Raw genomic sequence first — 22529 nt, 5'->3', positions numbered from 1 at the left:
ATCAAATTATTCTGTCAGAAATAAATTTGCGGTTTCGATATACTTTGATATTAAGATTTTATTACGTTTTTTTTTTTAAATCAAAATGAGATATGTCAATATCCAGTTTGATCTGATATTTGCAATTTCTTCTGGCGGGTTGCCAATAACAGTCACCCTCGAGCTGTCCCGATAGTTTGCGTATCGTTAACTTCCGTCTCAGCGTCCGCGATCGAACGAGAAGCCCCGGGTAGCGGGGAGAAATTGACTTGTGGCGTCTGTGAAAGCTCACACGAGATCGAAACCGCAGCAAACAGAAGGCGTCTACGCGGCCTTAATTAGCTGACGGAAGAGTGAGGAAAATTGTGCGCCACCCTAATGGTAGTGGCGTTTATAGGGAAAAAGTAGATGAGAGAGGTGTACAAGAGAAAGAGAGAGAGGGAAGGGAAAAGGTTGCAATGACCCGCGTCGGCTAATGACGTCACGTCGCACAAAGAGCGGCGAGAAATTACGATTGCAGCTGGTCGGGGCATTTCTCCGTTTACGTATTGGCGAACGGCGTTATTCGGCGAAAGCGTGGAACATTTAATTGGCCTACCAGTGTCGGATAAAAATAGACATTTTGACGATTTGATTTGCGGTTGTCTCTCCATCGATTACAATACAATATATCTGCATTTCGTAAAAAAAAAAAAAAAGTAAAAATTAAGAGATATACAACTTGAAATAATTGAACTGTCGCCGTTATGAATCCATTCGTAAGAAACCCGTGTATAAAAGGTTTTATAAAATTAAAGCTAAATAGTGCGCGGCTGAGATGTCTAGTTTACTTATATTTTCCATTAATTCTTTCGTATCTCTTAATTATATTTTTCTGCTTTTCCAAATTCCGAGCCATTAATAATAAACGTTAAAATTAAAGATTCAAATTATTACACTTTGTACGGAACTGAATTTTGCGGCCGAAAGAAAGCAGGAAGGTTTTTTTTACTGCAAAGCTGTATCATGTATAAAATAGTAGTTTATATAATATTTCAGAAGTAGACTGTTAATTGACACTGCAGGCAATAACCGTCATTTCGATCGCGCGTTTTGTTATGGACGTTTCACGCGCGGACGTTTTAACCACACAGTTCGTTTCATTGCGCTTCGTCCACTCCAGCTGTTTTTGCCGTGGCGAATACGCTCGCGAATACTCTTCAGGATACGTGGCGATGAGGGAGGGGGCGCGAGAGTGTGTCGCACTTGACGATTTTCAATTTCTCCCGAGCCTGAAGTTCGTACGTTCATTCGCTCGTCCGCCCGCTCGCTCGCGATTTTCCCCGAGCGAGAGAGCTTTGAATTTTTCGTTCCACCTTCTTGAGCGCTCGCACATACGCGGCTTCCATCCCCTCGAGCAGCGAGGCCCATTCAACTGCTACCCCTGTTACTCGCAATCGCGAAATTTTCCCGATACGTCTTCCAACGCAGGCTGCGCGGAAACCAGCCGATGAAAAGGAACTAGGTCGAGAACTCTGACGTCAGCTCCTTGAATATCGTTCGATTACCGCATTTTTTATGGAAATGTTTTTTCTATTAGCTCGTAGCGCGTATGCGCGCGTAGGGATGTTTTTGGTAGAGCTCGTTTGCGTGGTCGAACGGTGGTCGCTGTACGGCGATTAATACAAGGTTCAAAATACTCTCAAAGTTTAGTTTTTAGCTAATTAGCATCATCATCCAAAAAGTTCTCAATTATTTGCGATGATTAATTAACGCTTCTTATGTTAGATTATTTTGTGTTGAATAAATTATTGATGTAATTTTCCCATAAATCATATATGTACATATGTATATTAAATTACATTATCAAATACCTTTCAGCATCAATAAATTAATGATATATCTGTTTTAATTTTTAAACAGCTGGGCAATGCAGATATTTAATGTATCAATACGTAATATATTTCTCTCTTCGAAAATAATATTTAAATCAACGACTGTTCACACATTTTCTTCTGATGTTGCATCTGTTTTTTCTTTTTTTTTTTTTAGAATTAGATGAGCCTACTTGTTTCCGCAATTGCAAATGTTTATAGACGTTATTGGCTTTATCCTTTTAAGCTTGACTAAGAGATCTGCTAGTCCGGAATCCGCCATCCTCGTACTACCCTCCCTTCAACTCTTTCCAATAGCGACCCCCATGAGACACCATCCCCGATTACTATCCCCGAATAACCTGTTTACACATGAACCAGAGAGATCGTTAGGGTAGGACGGAAAGAAACTAAAAACGTCAATAGCAGGAGACATTGTTGCATGCGTAACGTTCGGTAGATGTCGTCTAGAAAGACAAATAACAATGTCGATTTTTCTCTCTCATCGTGTTCCGGTTCTGCTCACAGGATCTAACTCTGCATTTCCTTTCTCTCGCACACAATATTCCTATCTTCCAGAAACTCGACGTCTCGTAAGTTGTCCTATTCACGATTTCTACTGAAAATATGCTGAACGACGCAAGAAACTCGTTCGATTTTCTAATATATGCTGTTTTACGGCAATAGTATTTCTAGGATGAAGCTATTCGAAGTTATAAGATAAACATGTTTCGTCTAAATGCTTCTTTCTAAAAAATTAACATCGTGAAAATTTTATTTAGTTCCGAAATCTCATTTAGGTTCACTATTAATTCCGTTTCCGCATACCTATTTCTACATTTCTATAGCCTAAAATTCTTGGGAGCCGCGGCTGGTCGTTGCCCTGGCGATTTAAAAGTTACTGGCACCCAATTCATCCCCGCGGCTACGTCCTCCGTCGTTCCTTCGAGGATTCAATTCGGCATGCATAATTTCGCGAGCGGGGAGGATGAGCCGTGCCACATATACCACCACATCAGGAAAAGGAAGTACCGGCAGGTTTTCGGGCGCGAAAGGAATTCCCGACCTCGTCGAAAGCGTGTCGGTAACCCTTTTTCTTCCTGATGCGCTCCGGCTTTTCCCAGCAACGACCCCCTGCGAGAACAAAAACCCGCGAGACCGACCGGTTCGGCGCGAGCGAGAAGTAGCGGGAACTGGACACGAGGGCACGCAAAGGAGGAATAATAAAATGCCACGTTGAAGACGAAGGTAGTGGGGAGGAAGACCACCAGCAGCTTCTCTCGTCGCGATTTCGTGAATTTCTCATCGCGAGTTAGTTGGCCTGTCGTCATCAGCTAGAGTGCAATTGCGAATCTAGTTGCGCCGGAAGTGCAAAGTATCATCAACGTTCGATTCCGCGATCCCGATCCCGGGGATCTTAATATCTTGTACGCGCCGTCAATCGAAGCGAAGTTCGAAGATTCGATAATCGCTAATGAGATTTCACTTCCGTTGAAGTTCGAGCGAATTGACCGTCTCGATTCGCCGCTTAAGACACCGAGATGATTAATGACACCTAATATTTTTCGGAACAACGTTCAACCGTCGAGAGATCCGATCTATCTCGCGAATCTACGCCCCCCCTGGCCGCCATTAGAGTTGCTCGCGTGCTTTATTGCTATAATACCGAAAGACACCGTGGATTCCGCGCCGGAAATACCGCGGATGCCATCCGATAACGATTTCCCAGGCACGAACGGTCGCGCCTTACCGATAGATGATTGATATGTTTGCCACGTCTGTGTATGTGCCGTTTCGTTTTCTGCGTCGCATCGCGGACGCATTCGAACCGGTAAAGCGTGACTCCGGTATATGACATGGATGGATACAATAACGGCTGGTACCATCATCATCAGCATCATCATGATCATCATCATCAACGCCAACAGCAGCAACTCCAGCAGCAGCAACAGCAGCAGCCGCAGCAGCAGCAGCAGCAGCCGCCGCCGCCGCCGCCGCCATATCAGCAACAACAGTATTACGGACATCACCATCAGTACCAGAGCCAGCATCATCAGTACTCGCAGCAATACTCGCCGAATTATCTCTATCGATTTTCTCTCCAGGTAATCCGCGGTATCATCGAACAAAACAGCGCGGTTAATTTACTCGCTGCTTTGTCTTTACAGATAAATGCAACATCGCGTGTAGAATAAGGGGGGAAAAAATCAAAAAGGGTATTACCCTGATTTTTTATGTTACTCGCGAATTTTGTGCGAAAAGACAGATTTGAAAAATGCTGTAAGGCTTAGCATATTATAAAAATGAGCGACACGCACAGCGTTAAGTTAATTAATAAATTATTGTCATATTACTAATAATATGACAATAATTTATTTTATGTGTTATTTTTCATAATTAACAAGATGTGATTTACTGATATCGTTTCATTGTATGTATTTAAAATCAGTGGAAATATATTACGGCAAAAATATCATATTAAAACGATTATAATGCCAAAACAGCAGTTATTAAACAGCGGTGAAACACTCTAAATTATAGAATATTACAACGATTTAATGGCTATTTTTAAACGACGCGCGTGGAATATTTTTGATTGTTTAATGTCATCGAAAAGGATTAACTCCGCGAGCTGAAATTAATTATATCCAGTTATTCCTCGATTAGGCACGCGAATGTAATTTTGCACGTGGACCGCTCAGCGCGTTGATAATACTGATATCTAAATAGAGATACTGACAGGGAGACACGAGAGAGAGAGAGAGAGAGAGAGAGAGAGAGAGAGAGAGAGATAGATGCAAAGCTCCTCTTTAATATATATATATCTCTCTCACACACTCATTGCCCGTGAAAATCATTATATTCGGCATCAAATGAACGCGCTAATTGTAATTTAATTATTTTACAGTATTGCATGAACGAGGTTTCAAAATCCCATTATCAATTACCATTATTTCGATAATGTCGTGTGTGAAATTTGTGATGCAATTCTTATTAAGTGTAGCAGTTTGCAGCAATGTTATGTTTCCAGTATGATGACGCCGTACCGTAATCGTCTAACAAACAGATAACGCGTAATATTGTTTTCCATCTCGCGAAATCTCGCTCGACAATATCGAATGAAGGTTTAATACTTTTCCGTTTGCATGCGAAGATTACTTTAATCCAAGAAACGACGCTTTGCATATTTATCAGTAATCAATTCCGACCTCGATCGGGGCATAGAGCACGGTGGTGCGCGCACGGTTATTATTAACAACGTGAATGCACAGAATATATATTATACTTCCGACAACAACGATTTTACTCTGTAACATTTTTGCGCGTATATATCTCCACTTGGTTCTGCTTTTTACAACTACGAGAAATACGCGGCGGTGGCTATACGAGGCCGGTAATTTTTCACCGGAAATCAACCCTTTCGCTTACTCACGTCCGCATCACGTTGCAATCAATATTTCCCGCTTGCAACGAGCGCGCGCGATAATATTTGCAGAATCCTCCGATATCGCGCTACGTTTGCGCCTGGAATAAAATTTATTGCGGAATAAAAAGAGCGGCGTGTCCCCAATATCTCCTCCCTCTCGAATCTCTCCAAGAAATTTACACGCGCAGAATTTTCTCCGCGTGGGCAATGGAACCGGAGAATAGAAAGGAATAACATCGACTCGAGGCAAAAAAAGAAAAAGACAGCGATGCGGACGCAATCTGCGATTTTTATGATCTGCGCACGGACGCGAACCGGTCGCATGTGCGTCCAACGACGTTTGTAAAATATTACACGGTACATCGGGGATGGTAAAAATAGCGTCGCGGCGGCTTCGCACAATTTCCCTGAGATTTACACGCACGAAACTTTTGTCGCACATTGTGTACATTGGGAAGATGGAGAGGAAAATGCTATCTTCGACAAAAGAAAAACGTCCGTTTATGACGTAGACTTTTTTATGACGGGCAAGCGAGGGCAATCACGAGCCGGAGCTCGATTCCGATGCTTATCCGACGAGAGTTAATTCTGTGCACGAATTAATCATACTCGACGCGCACCGATCGGACGCGTATGTACGATTTTATAGCGCGGGAGGAGGGGGTCGTTCTGTACGCCGGCGGCATGAACAACCGCATATCGATGAGCGTGTTGGGGTTGCGAAAGTGGGCTGAGACAGGCAAACAGAGCAGAGAGGAGGAGAGAAACGAGGGCGCGCAGAAACGGAGACGGCGATAGAGGGGGCAGATACAGAATCCCATCTCCACGAACCGAGAGTGAATTCTGCGTCCACTGTCGACCCGAATACGACGAGGCATGCCTTATCTGACAGGTAGATACCAGCCGGAGTTATGCGTTACCTACCTACGCCAAATTATACTCCCGCCGCCGTCCTTCCATCTCACGCGGGAGCGTGTACACGGGGGTTACGATCTGTGCGTCGCAGAATGCTAACGAAATCTCTACATGTTGTCCAATGTTTATTAGAAATCGAGTCACCATTCGAAAAGTTTCTTTCCTAAAAAGTATTTCAGCCTTCTTCAGGGGAAGAAACTAAGTTACTTTAAAATATAATTATAATAAAGTTGTATGATATACATAAAATATATAAGAGAGAGGAAGAGAGAGAAAGAGAGTCAGAAAAGTGGCGAGTTTCTATACGAGGCGTTCTTCCTACTGCCTCTCTGCATCGTGAATACGTATTTAAAATGCAGAAAATATAAAAAAGTGCAGCTAAAAGGGGCGTACCGTCGCATTTGCGAGCGCCGGCGACAGCGGAAGCGTAAAGCGTAAAACTTATCTCCGCCTGCGGAAATTATCGCCGCGACATAACCGCTGCGAAAAACACACGCGCGTCGGGCGCGTCCTCGCGCTTCGTGCTCGCGCGATACGGACGGAAGGATTTCTGGACGCGTAAAAGCTCGGGTGAAGGGTCTCTATCTAATAAAGGGCGCGCGAGAGGCACGTCTCTCTGTTACCGTCACCGTATAGATACGAACGAAATTATGCCCCTTTGTATAGTGTTCTCGCGCCGAACGAGCCCGTCGCTATCGTGTGCGGATTTACGATTCTGCACGTCGCGCGCGCGAATAAGCGCCCGCCGAATTTCCCGGCTCTGTGAAAATATCTCGAGAATCTCTATCGTACGTCGATAAGACGGATTGTGCGCTCGTTCATCCGCGCGCGATGCAAACTCGCCGGTTTATCGACATTTAAGTGAATGGTCCGCTTTACAAAAGCATAGTAGAAAAAAAAGGATCAATAAAATAACGATCTCAACGTCGAATATGTTTACGTGCAGGATAAGAACGTAGCTAATGAACTTGGCGAAGACAAAATAAAATTAACGAAAGACGCATGATTATAAATAACACATATGAGAAGAAATGAGAAGAATTGTCTCGCAGTCAATTTAAGATCCGCCGGAAATATTCTGGCACGCGGAATATCGCCGAGCTGGCGCTAATTAACGGCGCGCGAAACAAGCGGTAATTACGATCATGTTATCAGAATCGAAGTAGACCACTGTGGAAAAGGTTTGCCGCGACTGCCGTGGCGTGGACGGGAAATAGCTACGTGCCGATGGGGCACGCAGGAGGAGGCATCGAGGGGGAGAGAATCGAAAGTCGCGGGTGATACGGCGAAGGAGAAAGCGCCGTCGGAGATGGCTGGCTGGTTGGTCGGGGGTGAAAACAGAGCAAATGAGAGAGGGGTCTAAACAGCAACAGTAATTCGTTCACTGACAAAAGGCCTGGCTGGAACAATGACGTCTGTACCGCGTCCGTGTGCGCGCGTCTGCGTGTGCCGACTGCCGCTTATTGTGAAAGCCCGCGCGCTTTTCACCGGATTTTCCGTCTGTTACGCCCGGCCCGTTTAGATCGATCGACCGTCGAGTACGCACTCACGCACACGCACACGCACATCCATATACGTACGCACGCCCGCAGAGAGACGCTGCGACGAAAGGGGGTTGCAACGCGCGTCGAACGCGCGGGGGATATACCCGCGCGGAAAGTGAAGAGTAATTGCCGCTTCGTGTTATCGCGTACTACATCTTCGTCGGTGTTTTTGATGCATCGCGAGTATACGGCGCGACGTATACGTGCCGGCACCGTAAATTCTATTACGCGATGGAAGAGCGCGTGTGCGCACGCGGTCACGCGCGGTTTTGTGTGCGGGTAATTTCAGGGTAGAAACGCGCGCGGGCAGGAGAGGAATGGTAACCGTCAACGCTTCGCGTTGCGCGTATCTCGTTCGTGCGATCGAAAGTTGGAATAGCCGAACGTTACCATCGAGCGAAACAAAAGTTGCGCCAGAAATAAAGAAATATTTACACAATATAAGATAGAGCTTTGGTTTACTGTCGCGTTAATTTTATTGTTATCTTTGATGGTTATTATTGCGTCACAGCTTTGCGCTGCGCGCAAGATTTTTGCCCTACTATATATCTGTAAACGTGACGAAGATATATACAGATATATCTCTACCATACAAGAATTATTATCCATGAACCGTTATGAGGCGAATAACGCAGCCTTGTCTTTTATGGCAGAATTTATTGCACTTAATCTTGTGGAAACGAAGCGCAGTGCATTTACAGGCACAGTTACTCTGCAAAAGCGTACCAAACCATTGTTTACATTTCTCCTATTGCGCTTACTAGGTGCTATTATTTAAAGCTCGGTATTTAAACGGCCATTAAACTAATGGCGGAAGCTTAAGCGTCAGTCTAAGCCCGAATTCCAGCGGGATAATCGCGAGAGCCCTAGATAACCGTGCTCTGGTCCGTCCGCCTCGCTAATTATGATAATTGTTATGGTAATTACAAAGTCGATCATACAATTAGCGAGAAGACGCGCCCATTGTGCCAACGTGCGAGAGAACATGCGTGCAACGCGATAGACAATGACATTTAAATCGAACAATGGCTATCGTTCTTCAATAATAGATCCAATAGTTGTCAGTCTCTCGTAATTTTCTCATTAATATTGTTTATCGTTTGTCAATACGCACGCATTCTCTAACGGCGTGATTCACGAGTTTTAAAATACGCGTAAAAATAAAAAAGAAAGAGCAAAACGCCCGGGGAGCCGCGCTCTCGATTAGAGATCCATCTTCGTTGCGGATCGGTCGCCCTGACAAGTGTCTCCTCTATGTCACGGTTGTATTGTGATTTACCGCTCCCTCCCCTCCTTCCCCGATTCACGGTACATTGGATCGCGGGGGCGATTCAGCATTGCCAGATTGCAGTTCGAACCATTCAGTAGCGACGATCTGCATCCGCCCCGCCTATCGGAAAAGTGATACATATCCCTCATTAGCAAGTTGCCATTCCGGTTCCTGCCAGTATTCCTTGCCAACCCGTACCGAACACCAATCAAGCCCACGCTCATTCGTCCATAGTGCTTGCTGTTCGCGTTGTTGTCCCCCCCCCCCGTGCCCGTGGGTTGTATCGCCTACTCGCGTATCGGCTGACGAAGCAAACAAGCCTTCCATTAGTATTTGTTGTTTTCTAAAAGCATTCATAATAACCGCCTGCATTTTGATGTATTGAAACGTCCCTCTTCCTCGTATCTTGCTTGATTATGCGAAAAACATTGATCTCGAATTACAAAACATGTCATAATACTCTCTCTCCCATACCAGATATTATATCTTATTTTTAAATCTGGTTATAGTTTACTGATATCGTGATACTATTGTTCCATTAATTGGCATTGGATGGTAATAACACATTGCATCGGAGTTCTAGTTTATAATATCATATATTTCCGAGATAGAAATAATATTGTATTTAATTTTGCGGAGATCTTACAGCGCTCGAAATTTTTTCGGAATAATTTTCGCGCTTCGCTCTGTCGGCGTTTCACGGAATTATCAAAACTTGGCTCAATTTGGCCAACGGAAAAGAATTTTATCCCTTGAGCACGATTACGGGTGCTCGGTATAAAATTACTATTCGTAGGTGCGCATTCAAAAAGCCCTCGCGCGCGCGTCCAACGGCGAGGTATGGGCCAGAACGGGGATCAGAACGGCGTATGTCGTATTTCGTTGGAAAGGGTGGCTTTTGCGTCGGGTAATTAGACACGTCGTCCAGTTTACGGGCGGACGTTAAACTCTCGAACTGGAGATGGTCGAGATAGAGAGGTCCTTTCACCCTCTTCTGGCCGGCGGAGATATGCGCTCTCGCTCTCTGGACGTCGCCCTCCATGGCATTCGCGGGAATGAAGGTCTGGCCAAATTGAACGATCCTTTTCCGCTGGACGCTGCCTGGGGATACTAAAGCGTCGCGGCGCATCCACGTCATATAATTGCCATGCGGAGTGCATGCAAAATGCACCTGCTGGATCGTACGGGCAAAATTTTCGTCGGGCACGACGACGGCGACGACGACGACGACGAAACGATGCGAATTAACGGGCGACTGGTGCAACCGGTTTAAGGCAGGACGTGCTTTGTTCAGAAGTTACATGAAGTTACACGATGAAAAATATAAACCGCATAGTCCACGAATTTTGAGTGAATTCACGAAGCAAGATCGGAGACTGCGAAAATGTTACAGATGTACAATGCGGTAACGAGTTATTGGATACGCGTTTGAATTAATGAATATGTATTTACGTAATGAGTTATTGTATTCGTTTTATGCTCTAGTTTGCGTCGGGGTTATTTATGACATCCGTGCGGCAGAATCTATGGCGTAATAATGACGCGATTCGCTCGAATGAAAATGGAAAATTGCGCGAGGACATCATAATTAGCGTTAACTACGACTTAATGCGTTAACGACTTTGTCGAATTTCCAATCGCATTAATTTTATCTCGGATATTGATCAGTGTGAAACATTAAGAAGGAAGTAGATATCTATCAAATTAATATGTGGAGCAATAATTTTTTATTCCTCCTATCTGCGCTATTTTAAAATATATGCTACTTTTGTGTTCTCCGAAGAAAACTAAATCGTGAGAAATATTTATGAGTATACAGTATAACGATATTCGATGCGTTGCATTGCAACGTTAACTAAAAGCGTACAAATAGATGAAAGGAATTTTAACGATTTGTTCAACACATTGCCCTACTTCAATCCTCGGCGGCGCTCCATGTAAAATATGTACGAGCGCGAGAGTCTTTTCAGGATATCCTCTGCGAGACTCTGTCGTACTTCGAACATATCAGAGGTACTTTACCAAGTTTCTTCCGCTCGAAAACGCTATATTCTCGGGGACTTCCCCTTTCTTTTTGCCTGACAGTTGCTCGATCGCGCGGTCGGAAATTTATTTCTCGCCAGAGGCGTGCGCGGAATTATCCAAAATCCCAGCGTGTCGCCTCGCACGTGCCTCCACTTTACGTAAGAATGCAAAATCTGTCGTTGGGGCACCATCTTTCTTCGGGAGCCTCGTTCCTGCGAGAACATTCGTTGCAAATTTAACGCGAAGAGCGGAGAAACAGGTGGTGTAACGAAGAAGAATATATACAGTTCCCAAATTAATAGACCAATTCTGGGTCAAGAGGAAAAGATAAGTTTAAGTTTTTGCGTTGTTTTTCCTTTTTTAATTTTTTTCATTTATGTATGTATATATATACATACATCCTTCAGTTTCAACGTATCTGTAGGTATAAGTATAAAACACACTCAAATCTGGCCGCATCTTATCGTCATTATTCGACGATATAAAAATAATCATAAGATAAAGAGAGAGGAAGAGACAGAATATACATCCCGATAATATCGATTCGAAGAAATCAATTACGAGGTAACCCCTTTTAGCGGAGAGACTCGGCGGTTTCTTCAACCGGAGCGTAATTTCCACGTGGCATTAAACCGCGGTGGAAACCGGACTCGTCGCGCGTTGGTGGACAGAAAGACGACGGAACGAGATTTCCTAATCGGTATGAGAGAGTTTCCAGCAGGCGACTCTCAATTCGTACCGAAGCAATTCACCGAACTCGGGAAGCGAACGCGCGCGCGAGGCGCTTCAGGATGGAAAGAAAGGGAGGATCTCTGGGTGAAAGAGAGGAGAGAGAGGAGCACAACGAGAAAGAGAGAGAGAGAGATGGACTCGGGCGAACGACTCGAAGACAATGCAATTATTCGCAATTACCGCGTCCGTCCGCGGCTCGCAGAATTATCCCATTCTGTTTCCATTACTGGTCCCGCCAGCCTTGGGCTCTTCCTCTCTCTCTCTCCGTCTCTCCGTCTCTCCGTTTCATCCTCCCACTGAATTACCCTTTCTCTCTCTTTACACTCGCGTTCCATTCTGCCAGACGTTCATACTTGTATACACGCCGTGTACACATACATTTATGTATATACGTATAAATGCCAACACACGCCGTCAAAGCATTGACGGGAGAAATTAATAGACTTTGAACGCCGCAGACACGCCAACCTCGGGCGGGATAATGCGGCGAAATCTATAGAATTTGCTCACCGATCCGTTAACGAACGACGTAACTCGGAATCTTCGCGCCTTCCCGCATCGCACGCCATCCTGCTCTTCGGGGGATTACCAGCGAAGTATCCAAGAGTAACGCCACTCTCCTTTGGATCCATCGCCGCGATTCGGTCGAGTGATCCAGCTGAGCGTAAGCCGCTTTCGCGCGCAGCACTCCGCGTTACCCTAAGCTTCGCTTGAATAACGACGTCGGACACCGGTGATATTACTCTTTTTGGATAGTTAAAGACTGCTCGGAGAGTAGATAGATACGCTTAGTGTATCTCATGCAGCAAAAAGTCCATTAAAGACCACAATAATACTATAATTATACATTCCTATCTTGTTGAAAATCTTGAAATGTTGAAAAAAATTTTTAGACGGTGTAGTTTAAAATATTCCCGATTAAATAGGAAACCCACCAAACTGGATTAAATTCCTAATATGTTCAATGCAGTTTTTACATGACAAATTCAGGTGAAAATTTTTCTATATTTATATACAATATCTTAAAACAGTCGCTATCACGTGCAGCTGCATGTAGGACACTGGAGTACGGGTAAAAGTATCGGTCTAATCTATTCAGGGATCCGCTCGTGCAACGGGATTCTTTCTCGGCCGGCTTTGACCGCGCGTAAACTGGATCAGCGTCGTCTACGACGACGGCAGCCGCCAAAAACAGGAGAGGAAGCGGCGGGATTCGATTACAAAGCCCTCTCATCGCACCCTCCCGTCCCCCGTTCCATCGTTCGGTCGGAGATCGGACACTTTCTCTCCCTTTTCGCCGAGCCGATCCCGGTGTGCTCAGGTCGTTAAAGATTAACGGCGCTCTCCTCTCCCAGCGACGTCGTATTCATGGCTCCGGGCGCCGTAGGACAGGGGAGCGGCTAATGTAACAAAGGAAATCCGGGCGACGAGCGACAAAACGTAATTACACCCGTCCGCCCCCGTGTCCCGCTGACTCTCTCTCTCTCTCCCTCTCCCCCTCCCCCCTCGCCTCACTACCTCTCCTCGCCGCTTTGCGTCCTCCTGCGTGTAACGCGGAACCTCAGCGGGACGTCCGTGACGCGCTTTCCCATGTCTTCCGCTCACCTATGTACACTTCAGCGCTCTTCGTATATCTACCTACATATAACATCCTTCTTCGCCACGTCCTCTCGCACGTCCGCGCCACCCGCTTTCCGCCAACGTCGCGGTTTTGGCGCGCGCAGATTACCGCCGAAAGGGAATCGATTAAACGCAAAGCGCACGCGACGTCGCGCCACCTTCGTTCGCTAATGCATTTTGCAGTTGACAGCCTCTTTAATTGCGGTACGGTTCTCTCGTCGTTCTTAACACCTTTTCGCGCGTCACCACGTCGCGCAAGATTCACCCCGATTATTTATGCAATGTCGTAGAACGTGCGATGATTTGTCACGCTTCAATTCTTAAATGGGCAGGTTTCTACGCCGGCTCGAAATCTTATTGAACTTGAATGTTACATGAGATGTCCATGTGAAATATTACGAGCTGTTTTCTCAAATATATTAGGGATAGCGACAAAATTCTTTCTGGTGTTTTAAAATTCGTTGCGGGCTCTTTGTGAATACACTTAATGCAAAAGAGCCTAAGAGAGAGTTCTATATTAAGAAAGGAAACAATCTAAATCAATTAAAAATAAAGAAACAAAATTTTATGTTCCTCTGTAATTTATTCAATATAATTCGTCGTTAATAGCAACGACCATTCAAAATGTAGAAAAAAGTTACTAGGCTTTTCGTTACTTTCTTTTCGTACAATGTTATCCGTAATTATGTTCGCATCTGTAGCTTGTTTCTGGCATGGTAAATATTAGTCCGGTGAATATTAAATAGGCAGGATCGATGGAAATGAGTTTTCCAGTGTTTTTTGCCGAGTTCTATGTTTTATAGATGTCGACGAGAGCTCAAAAGCTTCCCACGTTTTCTACCTTGTGCGATGATTATAGGGGCCTGGTAGCTGCGTATTTGCTCGCGAGCAGCAGCGTACGGCAGCACGCTTTTCATGTGCCTTCTTTTCCTCACAATCCTTATTCACCGATTTTGTTGAAGTAAAACCCCGCGCGTACTTCTTGCCGCGGTAAAATTCAAAGAGAATAGGTTAATAATATAGCGAGCGTAATAAGCTTTTAGTTCGCTTCATAACATTTTTTCAAGCGCAAAAAAAAAACTCGGGCACCGAGATAATTTTGCCCGCGGTATATTCACTTATAATTTCATGCAAGTTGTACAAATTGACGGTATCGCGAATTACGCGTACTTGCGACCTGCGAGAACTTTTCTAAATCAGAAGAGGGGAAGAAGCATTACTTTTGTTAATTCCTCAAATTTTTTTACAATTTAATTGAAAAAATTCTTTAACTTTAACTTTAATTAAATCGCATGTAATTCAAAGATTATAGATACCAATAAAACCATTCTAAAAATTGATGCTTTTCTTCGTTCGCTACGTGTGGTTTCATAGACTTCCAAATACATCGAACAGCTGAGATATTAATACGAATTTTCGCGGAGATGCGACAGCTGCGCCAAATTTCATATTGCCTAAGACCCGACCCTCCTATCTCGTTCCACGAGTTGCCTCCGTGGATGACAAAATCCAGCGAAAATTTTAATAGATCGCGTCGGGATAATATCCCTTCCATGCCGGAGGCGGAGAGGAAGTAGGCAAACTTCCATCCGAGAAATGAAATACTTTTACCGTCGCAACTTCCTTCGCTTTGTATGCTCGCCGTAATTTTGCTAAGAGTCACAGGAGCAGTCTGAACTGGGTGCATCCAAGGAGTTCTTTAATCGAACAAGATGAATATATACAAAAGACATTCTTGTAGTTCTATTTAAGCACAAGATGTCTTGAAAAGTGTTCCTTTCAGAAGCGTTTATTTACAGACTTATTTGAAATATATTAATGATAACAGTATATCGAACTTTTCAATCAGCGTGAAAGTTTTATGCGAGAATATTTATCCTGACATATAATTATACATGTGGAAAAAGCTTTTAATTTCTAACACTTTTATGAAAAAATTGTGTAGAAAATCGCGCTGTACAGAATTGCAAAACAATTTATAGAAAATATTACCAAATAACATTTGTTGTTCGCGACGAGAGCAAATAAAGCAAATAATAGAAAATTACAGCAGTATTTTCGCGACCTGCATGTTGCCTAGGCATTTTGGCAATTTTTACCACGAATTACCATTTTCATTAGAGTAATTGGCACTATGGGGGGCATGAGATGAATTTGTCAAGTGAATGGATGTCCATTTTCATTTTCGGACTGCTCTATCTTTCTCGTTTCGTTTCAGACCTAATATTTATCTTTGCTCTGCTTTTCTGTCTGTATCTCCACTGTAACGCCACGAGCGCTTCCAATTTTGTTTAATTAAAAGATATTTTAAGGCCACTGTAATTCGCTGTGTTTAGACAAGATGGTCGCGGAACTAGGGCATGAAGTTTTTTCCCGCAAGGATTGTAGTACTTTATTTTATCAGGCTATTTTGTAATTCTGCTCCGCGATAACTGCTCAAATATATACTGCGAAAATACCGAAGGTACGAGGTAAAATTTATTATTTTAATGGAAGTTACAAGATTTTCCTTTTCTTTTTATTTTAATTCAAGATTTTTTTTCTCTTTATTACCACACAACTTACAATTTCCTGAGATTTTGTAAATGTTCTTAGACTACTTAGTTCTATTTAAATAAAATCTGTGAATTTATTTGAAGAATAAACATGTCGTTGGTATTTTCTAACAATAAGTGGATAAAGCTATCAAAAAATATTTATCTTACACGTTCTACGAACATCTGAGACTTTTACCTTACAATTTCGTAACCACGTGTAAAGTTCATCGAATTTTGTGCTGAACATTTACGAATACGCGGGACTATACCGCATATAATCCATTAGGTGCGAAAGGGTTAACGCGTTAGCGCAATCTCCTCGAGAAGCGGGCCGTGCGAAAGCGATTAACTCGACGTGGCTGAAGTCGCATTGTCGTCCTGACAAGTACGCACGCACGCCGTAAAATTACGGATTGCCGCGAGATTACAAGCGCGCGGGGAGACCGAATCGGCGACGATAAACGGAGGAAGAAACGAGAGAACGAGAAAGGCGAAGAGGATAAGGCAGGGAGGAAAGAGAGAGAGACAGAGAGAGTTTCTAAACTACTAGCATCTACTAGTAAGTGGTAAACCTGGCGCAAGATGCGGGGACTGACTGCGGTGGAAGGGGATGAGCATGCTAGGCGAGTTATGCCGGCATTGTTCTAATTTAATCATACATGCCAGGACCAACCAAGATACTGGCTCAAGGAGCAAGCCGCTAGTAACGATCCACTCGCGCAATTCACCGGCACTTAGATCGCTCCCCTTCTCTCTCGCGCTTGTATAAATTGCCTATATTCTCGATTTTCTCCAATGTTACATCATTCTTCATTCAAAGTATAAACCTGCCCTCTCACATAATTGCGAAAATTGTGGTCCGATCAATCTAGCTTTATTGATGTAACTCAATATTTACATCTAATCTGTAAACAGTTAATATTCTCGGTCATATTGCTGTATGTTCTATGTTAGTTATTATTGATATATACTGCTCTATTTTGAATTTGATATAATCAACCGCCAATAAATTTTCTATTGTTGCCTTTATCATGTCAAGCCTCAAATGTCACATCTAAACCGGCTTTCGAAGACTGGAATGATGGAATCACCAAATTTCCGCTCACTATGCGGACCAGCGGCCCGGAAACGGGCCGTAATTTTACCCCGGCCGTACTTGAACGGGTTAAGTTGTTGCCGAGGCGCTACGATGTCTCTCGAAGCGGAAGGAAGGAGGAGGAATGACGCTCCTCGCACTTCTTGGGACAATTGCGTCTCCGTCGCGTCGGCTAAACTGTCGAAGCGACGCTAATAGCGAACGTAAAAGGAGCAACATCGCGATCACGGATTTGCCATGCAAAACGTCTTTTGCATTTTCAGCACGTATTCCGCATTAATCCTGAAGTAATTGAGTCACGTTATTCAATGGAAATGCGGAAAATCGAGAAGAAGCCACAGATATTTTTACACGTCATTTATCGTTATGTTAATGTATCGACTTTGAATTCGCGCTAGGGATGTAAAAGGAGAATAAAAGAGATCCAAGTGATGTATAATTATATGATGCGGAATCTATCTAATGTCCATTCCATCGAAACGAATGGAAAGTACGATGATCGATGTGTTGTCTCGAAATAGATCTCTAACTCCGTGTAAAAAGAATATTTTATATTTTTAGACTGTGCATTCTCGTTTCTATCGTGGAAATCGCCCGTGAATTTTTTTTGTGATCGAAATTTGTAGCTCGGCAAATACTTAACACGAGGCGAAAGCTTCTTCTCTCTCGTTTCGAACGAAATTCAGGCTCTCGTTGGGATCGAAGATTGTTTGCAGAAATTGATGAGATATCTGCCGCGATCGAGTACTTTGGTATCGTGAAAGATGAACATGGTATAGGTCGCTGGCGACGCGCGGAGGATCGATAGCTATCTCGCGATCTATCAACGGCATGCTTCGAACGATGACGAGCGAAATACACCAGCTGGTTTGAGAGGAGTATATAATCGCGCTCATCGACGCGCGAATTAAACCAATTTTGCCGGAGCTGCTTTCCATGAAAAAGCCTACTTTTAAGTTAAACTCGTTCACGGAGGCTGCACATCGACGCCGTCGAACCATAATGAATTACGCGATAAACCTATAGGGTAAAAAAATAATTGAATCCGAGCGAGGTGTTAGTGGGCGTCAATGATTACGTGTTCGTACCTCTTTAGCGCTTTAAACTCACCAGGATTATTACTTAATGCACTAAACTCCGACAGTGTTAAAAATTAAGCTTTAATCCTTAACTTTAAATCCAATCCAATGGCGATATATTACTATGCTTTAAACACAACGATATTGTGCTGTTAATATTCAAAGAAACACAGACGATGGAACATTTAATAGCGCATACGGAATTTATTTACGCAAGAGTTTTCAGATATAAACGACGTGTATGATATATCAAAGCTGTTAAATAACTAATATACGCATTTCGCTCGCAAATCGATCGTACTTTTCCCCGCGGCGATCGCGTTCCAACGTCGATCATCCTGTACTCTCATCCGCGAAGCTATATCCATTTGCGCGTGTCAAAAGCTTTTTCGCAATTCAATACTTTTCCTCGACTGAACAACGGAACGAACGATGTATCCATCAGCAATATCACGCAAAAAACGCGCCAATGAAAAGTCAAGACCACAGAGCGTCCTTTGATTACCGTCGCAACGCTTGCGTTTCTTTTTCATGTAATTACGTGGCTCGTGCTACAGGTGATCTATCTTTATGAAGACACCCGCTGCTGCTATTCTTTCGCGCTTCTCTCCGCCTTTGCCATCCTTTCTTTCGCGAAATACGTTTGTTCATTGGCCGGAAATACGTTCCTTTTTCTCTAACAAGTGATAAAAGGTTGTTGAGTGATGATATATATTTAACTCGCGATATTTGCTATAAAGGTTTATAAAGGATATGAAAGGCTTCTCTCTATAAAGTATTTTATAATTCTGTATGAAAATTTCTGAAGCTTTTCCTTCTATAAAAAATTCCGCGTAAGAATATCCGTATAAAGACGGCTTTATAAAAAAATACCGACTGCGCGAAGTTCTAAAATTATAACTCAATAGTGCAAGTTGGCAAAATCTATCTTTGAATTGTTAACAATAGCGACAGTAGATTCAAGTTAGAAGACTTCCTTTAGGAAACAAATTGCGATGGCAAAATCGCTTTCAGTAAGAAGAGGTAGTTAAGACCGTATAACGTTCCGTTATTATTGAGCAAAGAAGGGTGAGAAATGGAGAAGGGTCAGATATGAAGACTAGTCGCGCGCACGTATATATGTGGCTTCTTGTACTTTCGCCCTGCCGAATGCCTCTCACGTACGATGCACGTGTGTGGCTACGTGCGGCTTCATTTGCAGATCAAAAGGAGAAAAACGATTCGGACGCGAGCGAACATCTTGAAAACGGTAGATTGTCCAATATATCGGTGAATGTGATTTTAAATGCCAAATATAAGGCGGGAAGAATCACAATATTATCCATATTATGCAAAGCGTACCCTAAATATTAGCTGTGTTGCTTCCGCACTTTAAACGCGCGACCTTTTAAGTTCCTTCCGCAGGATATCGAGTATTGGACTACTTACAGTTATTAAATTTCCAAAGCTCTTATCCAGACATGCCTCGCGGCAGCATCGAATATGTACTTACGACTAAGCTTAGAATTCTCGATTCCGGGAGGCTTGATGGAAGAGGAAGCGCAACTTCGCTCTTCTCGCAGCAATTCTCGAACTTATACGACGGGAGTTTTGCACGCCGCAAAAGGAGGCGTAGAGGAAGTAAGCCCCGCGTGAAGGGAGCGCGCGCTATCCTAGCGAGCGATACGAAAGTGAGAAAGAGAATATGCACCTCGATGCAATCCCGAGTCTCTAAGACTCGTAATTCTAGTTGCGTTTCTATCAAGGGACTCAACTGAAAACCAGTTTTAAGGCATGCTTCAATGGATGGATCTTGGGAGCCAATTTGATATTCGTGACGAATACAAAGTTGATCTCCATAAATCGGCTACAGAATTTTTAATTTGTTAACAATTTTTTCTGCCATTGGCGAAAATATATTAAATGCAAAATGTGTAAAAGTAATATAATAAGAAACAAAGAAGAGGTTTGTCCTCAAGTTAGCGCTACAAAAATCCATCTATCAAATCCGTCTCAAAATATAAATCTCATTATAAATATTCCATTTGATATACTCTTAAGACGATTTAAGTGGCGAGTATTAGTAGGATCTAAGGTCAGCATTTTAATGTAAAAAGCAAAAGAAAAATCGTTGGCCATTTGTAATTATATTCGGAAGCGAGACTATTGAGAAGCGCGTCTCATTGTTCCTAGAAATCAACACGTTCTCATTAATGGAAAGTTCAGAGCATCATCCACAACGCTTAGAGGAGAGCGTTAAGATCGCGTCTAGCTCTAAAATACAAAAGCGAAGTTATAATATGTCATAATATAGAAGCCGGGCTTCTCGCACGCGCGGTATCTCGCGTCCCCGGGCGATCGTCGTATCGCCTGGAAGCGATGCAAATTGTGCAGCGGGCGTGCAACGTTCTCCGATCTGTAGTTAGCAATTCTCCCATCTCTATTCCCTCTTACGCGCTTACGAAGTTGCGGAGTTTATACAAGGCTCCGAAGGAGGTGGAAGAGGAACGGTTCTCTCGGTCCTCGAGAGGGCTTAACCGGCGGGCAGAGAGCGGCAACTTTCGCGTGCTACATAGTCGTATTACGCGTGCTACACTATCGTTCTCCTCCTCCTTCCCCCCGCCCCCCTCCCCTCAGATGGAATTTCGTCCTCTTCGAAACGCGAAGCGGTCCCCGACAGGAGCGAAATGGAAACACCGAAAAGCAGAGAGCTTCGTGCGTTGTCACTAAAAATCGTCCGCGACTTCAGAAGAAGGTCATTAAGCCAGATGTAAGGCGCGCCATAAAAGAAGAAGCTACTATAAAGGAAATTCTCTCTTTGTTCAATTATTCTCGGTCTTGCGCTTATTCTGGTCTTTACTCGTTATGTGCGACCGTTGGAAATAATGAAATCATTACGTTGCGAATATTTTATAAATGCCCTTCTCTCTCCTGTAGAAATACAGGATTGAGTACACCAGCAATTATATATGCGACATTTGTTGCATCTCTTTAAATTATTTATTATTTAATATTAAATAATTGTAATTGCGATTTAAATTCTTATTCTTCAATTAAATTCTTGTACATAGATATATAAAGAACAAGTTCACTATATTTCTTAAAATCCAATGCAGATCAATCTCGAGATTTTTGAGATATTTTGTAGTTGTAAATATTTTTGAACATTTTCTTCAATCTTTCTTTATAAATATATTAGAAGAGAATTTATTTCTTGCTTGCAGCAACAACAACAACAAGCGCAGCAGCAGGCGCAACAGCAGCAGCAGCAACAACAACAGCAGGTCGGCTCACCGGGAAACGGAAATGTAGGGAAGGGCAGTCCGTCTCCCGGAAATTCATCTTCTCCCGGTACGGTCGCGACTTCCAACAAGCCCCAAACGGAACCGAAACCGGTGGAGTGCAATCTGTGCCATCGAAAATTTAAAAACATACCGGCCCTTAATGGCCATATGCGACTCCACGGTGGTTACTTCAAAAAGGTAAATATTTGATAAGGCTGACGCGTTAAGAAAGCGTTTGTTCACGTATTTATGCGAATAGAGCTAAGAGCTCAACAAGAAACGAACTTGGCGCTCTAAAATATTCTAATACCTTTTTATCTTGTTAGTTATGCCGTTTGCTACATGTATTTTAACAGTTAGCGATTATGAAGCGGAATCAAAAAATATACATAACGGATTTTCAATCCTGCGCAGTACAAAATAATTAAAGTAAATGTATACATGTTAGTTACATTTCCATCCGACATACTAACAATAAGTAAAAAATAAATTTTATATAACGTCCTAGTTGTATTATAAATTTTTCTACATCTTATTTTATGCAAAATGTTCTCTGAGGAAGTCACGATATAGTGTGTGTGTGTGTATATATACATATATATACACTTAAGAAAACTGCCGGATAGCGATTTCATTACAATCATATAAAAAAATGTTGTCTTCAAATTTCACCGCGGGGTGTAATGGACGTAAGATCATACGTTGTAGCTTGGCACTTCCTTTCGGTCGCAGCTATTTCTTCAGGATAAAGGAACTCATCTCGCGGCGGCTGATTTCATTTGCATCCGCCCGACCGCGTCGTCTAAACTTCATTTTCGGCGCGAAAACTTTAATATTCGAGAAAATCTCCGCGCGCGGTTCCGCCAAAGTTATACCGCGCCGACAGTTGCATCACCATATGAATTCGCAATCGCGCGAATTTGCGCGAGCGCGCATTGCATCCGAATAATCAACCGGCGTTTCTATGAAAATCTCATCAAGCCGCCGCCGCCGCCGTCTCGCGGCCTCGAGAAACGCGATACTCGAGAATGCATCCTCAAGGTGATAATCGTCGCGGCGAAGGTGTAAAAAAGAGGCAAAAGAAGTGATGTAAGAGACCGCAGAAATCGCCCCGGAGATCCGCGCGACTTCAGCACACTTTCCCCTCCCTGTGCATCCCTTTTCCCCAATCTCTTCTTCTACTTCCAGA

General features: G+C 43.4%; 1 protein-coding gene across 5 annotated transcripts in view; it reads left to right on the top strand.

Moving 5' to 3' along the window:
* LOC112468910 overlaps window positions 1–22529 on the top strand; it is a 305546-nt gene that overhangs the window by 265505 nt on the left and 17512 nt on the right. For all 5 annotated transcript variants that reach the window (XM_025038317.1, XM_025038320.1, XM_025038318.1 and 2 more), the window contains one exon: window positions 21281–21538. In XM_025038317.1, coding sequence (XP_024894085.1) covers window positions 21281–21538 — 258 coding nt within the window. The remainder of the gene's footprint in view (window positions 1–21280; window positions 21539–22529) is intronic.

The sequence above is a fragment of the Temnothorax curvispinosus genome, unplaced genomic scaffold (genome assembly GCF_003070985.1).
Source record: "Temnothorax curvispinosus isolate PA1 unplaced genomic scaffold, ASM307098v1 QBEX01002228.1, whole genome shotgun sequence".
Taxonomy (NCBI): Eukaryota; Metazoa; Arthropoda; class Insecta; order Hymenoptera; family Formicidae; genus Temnothorax; species Temnothorax curvispinosus.
The sequence above is the reverse complement of the archived record's forward strand: the minus strand, read 5'-3'. Positions and strand labels throughout refer to the sequence as shown.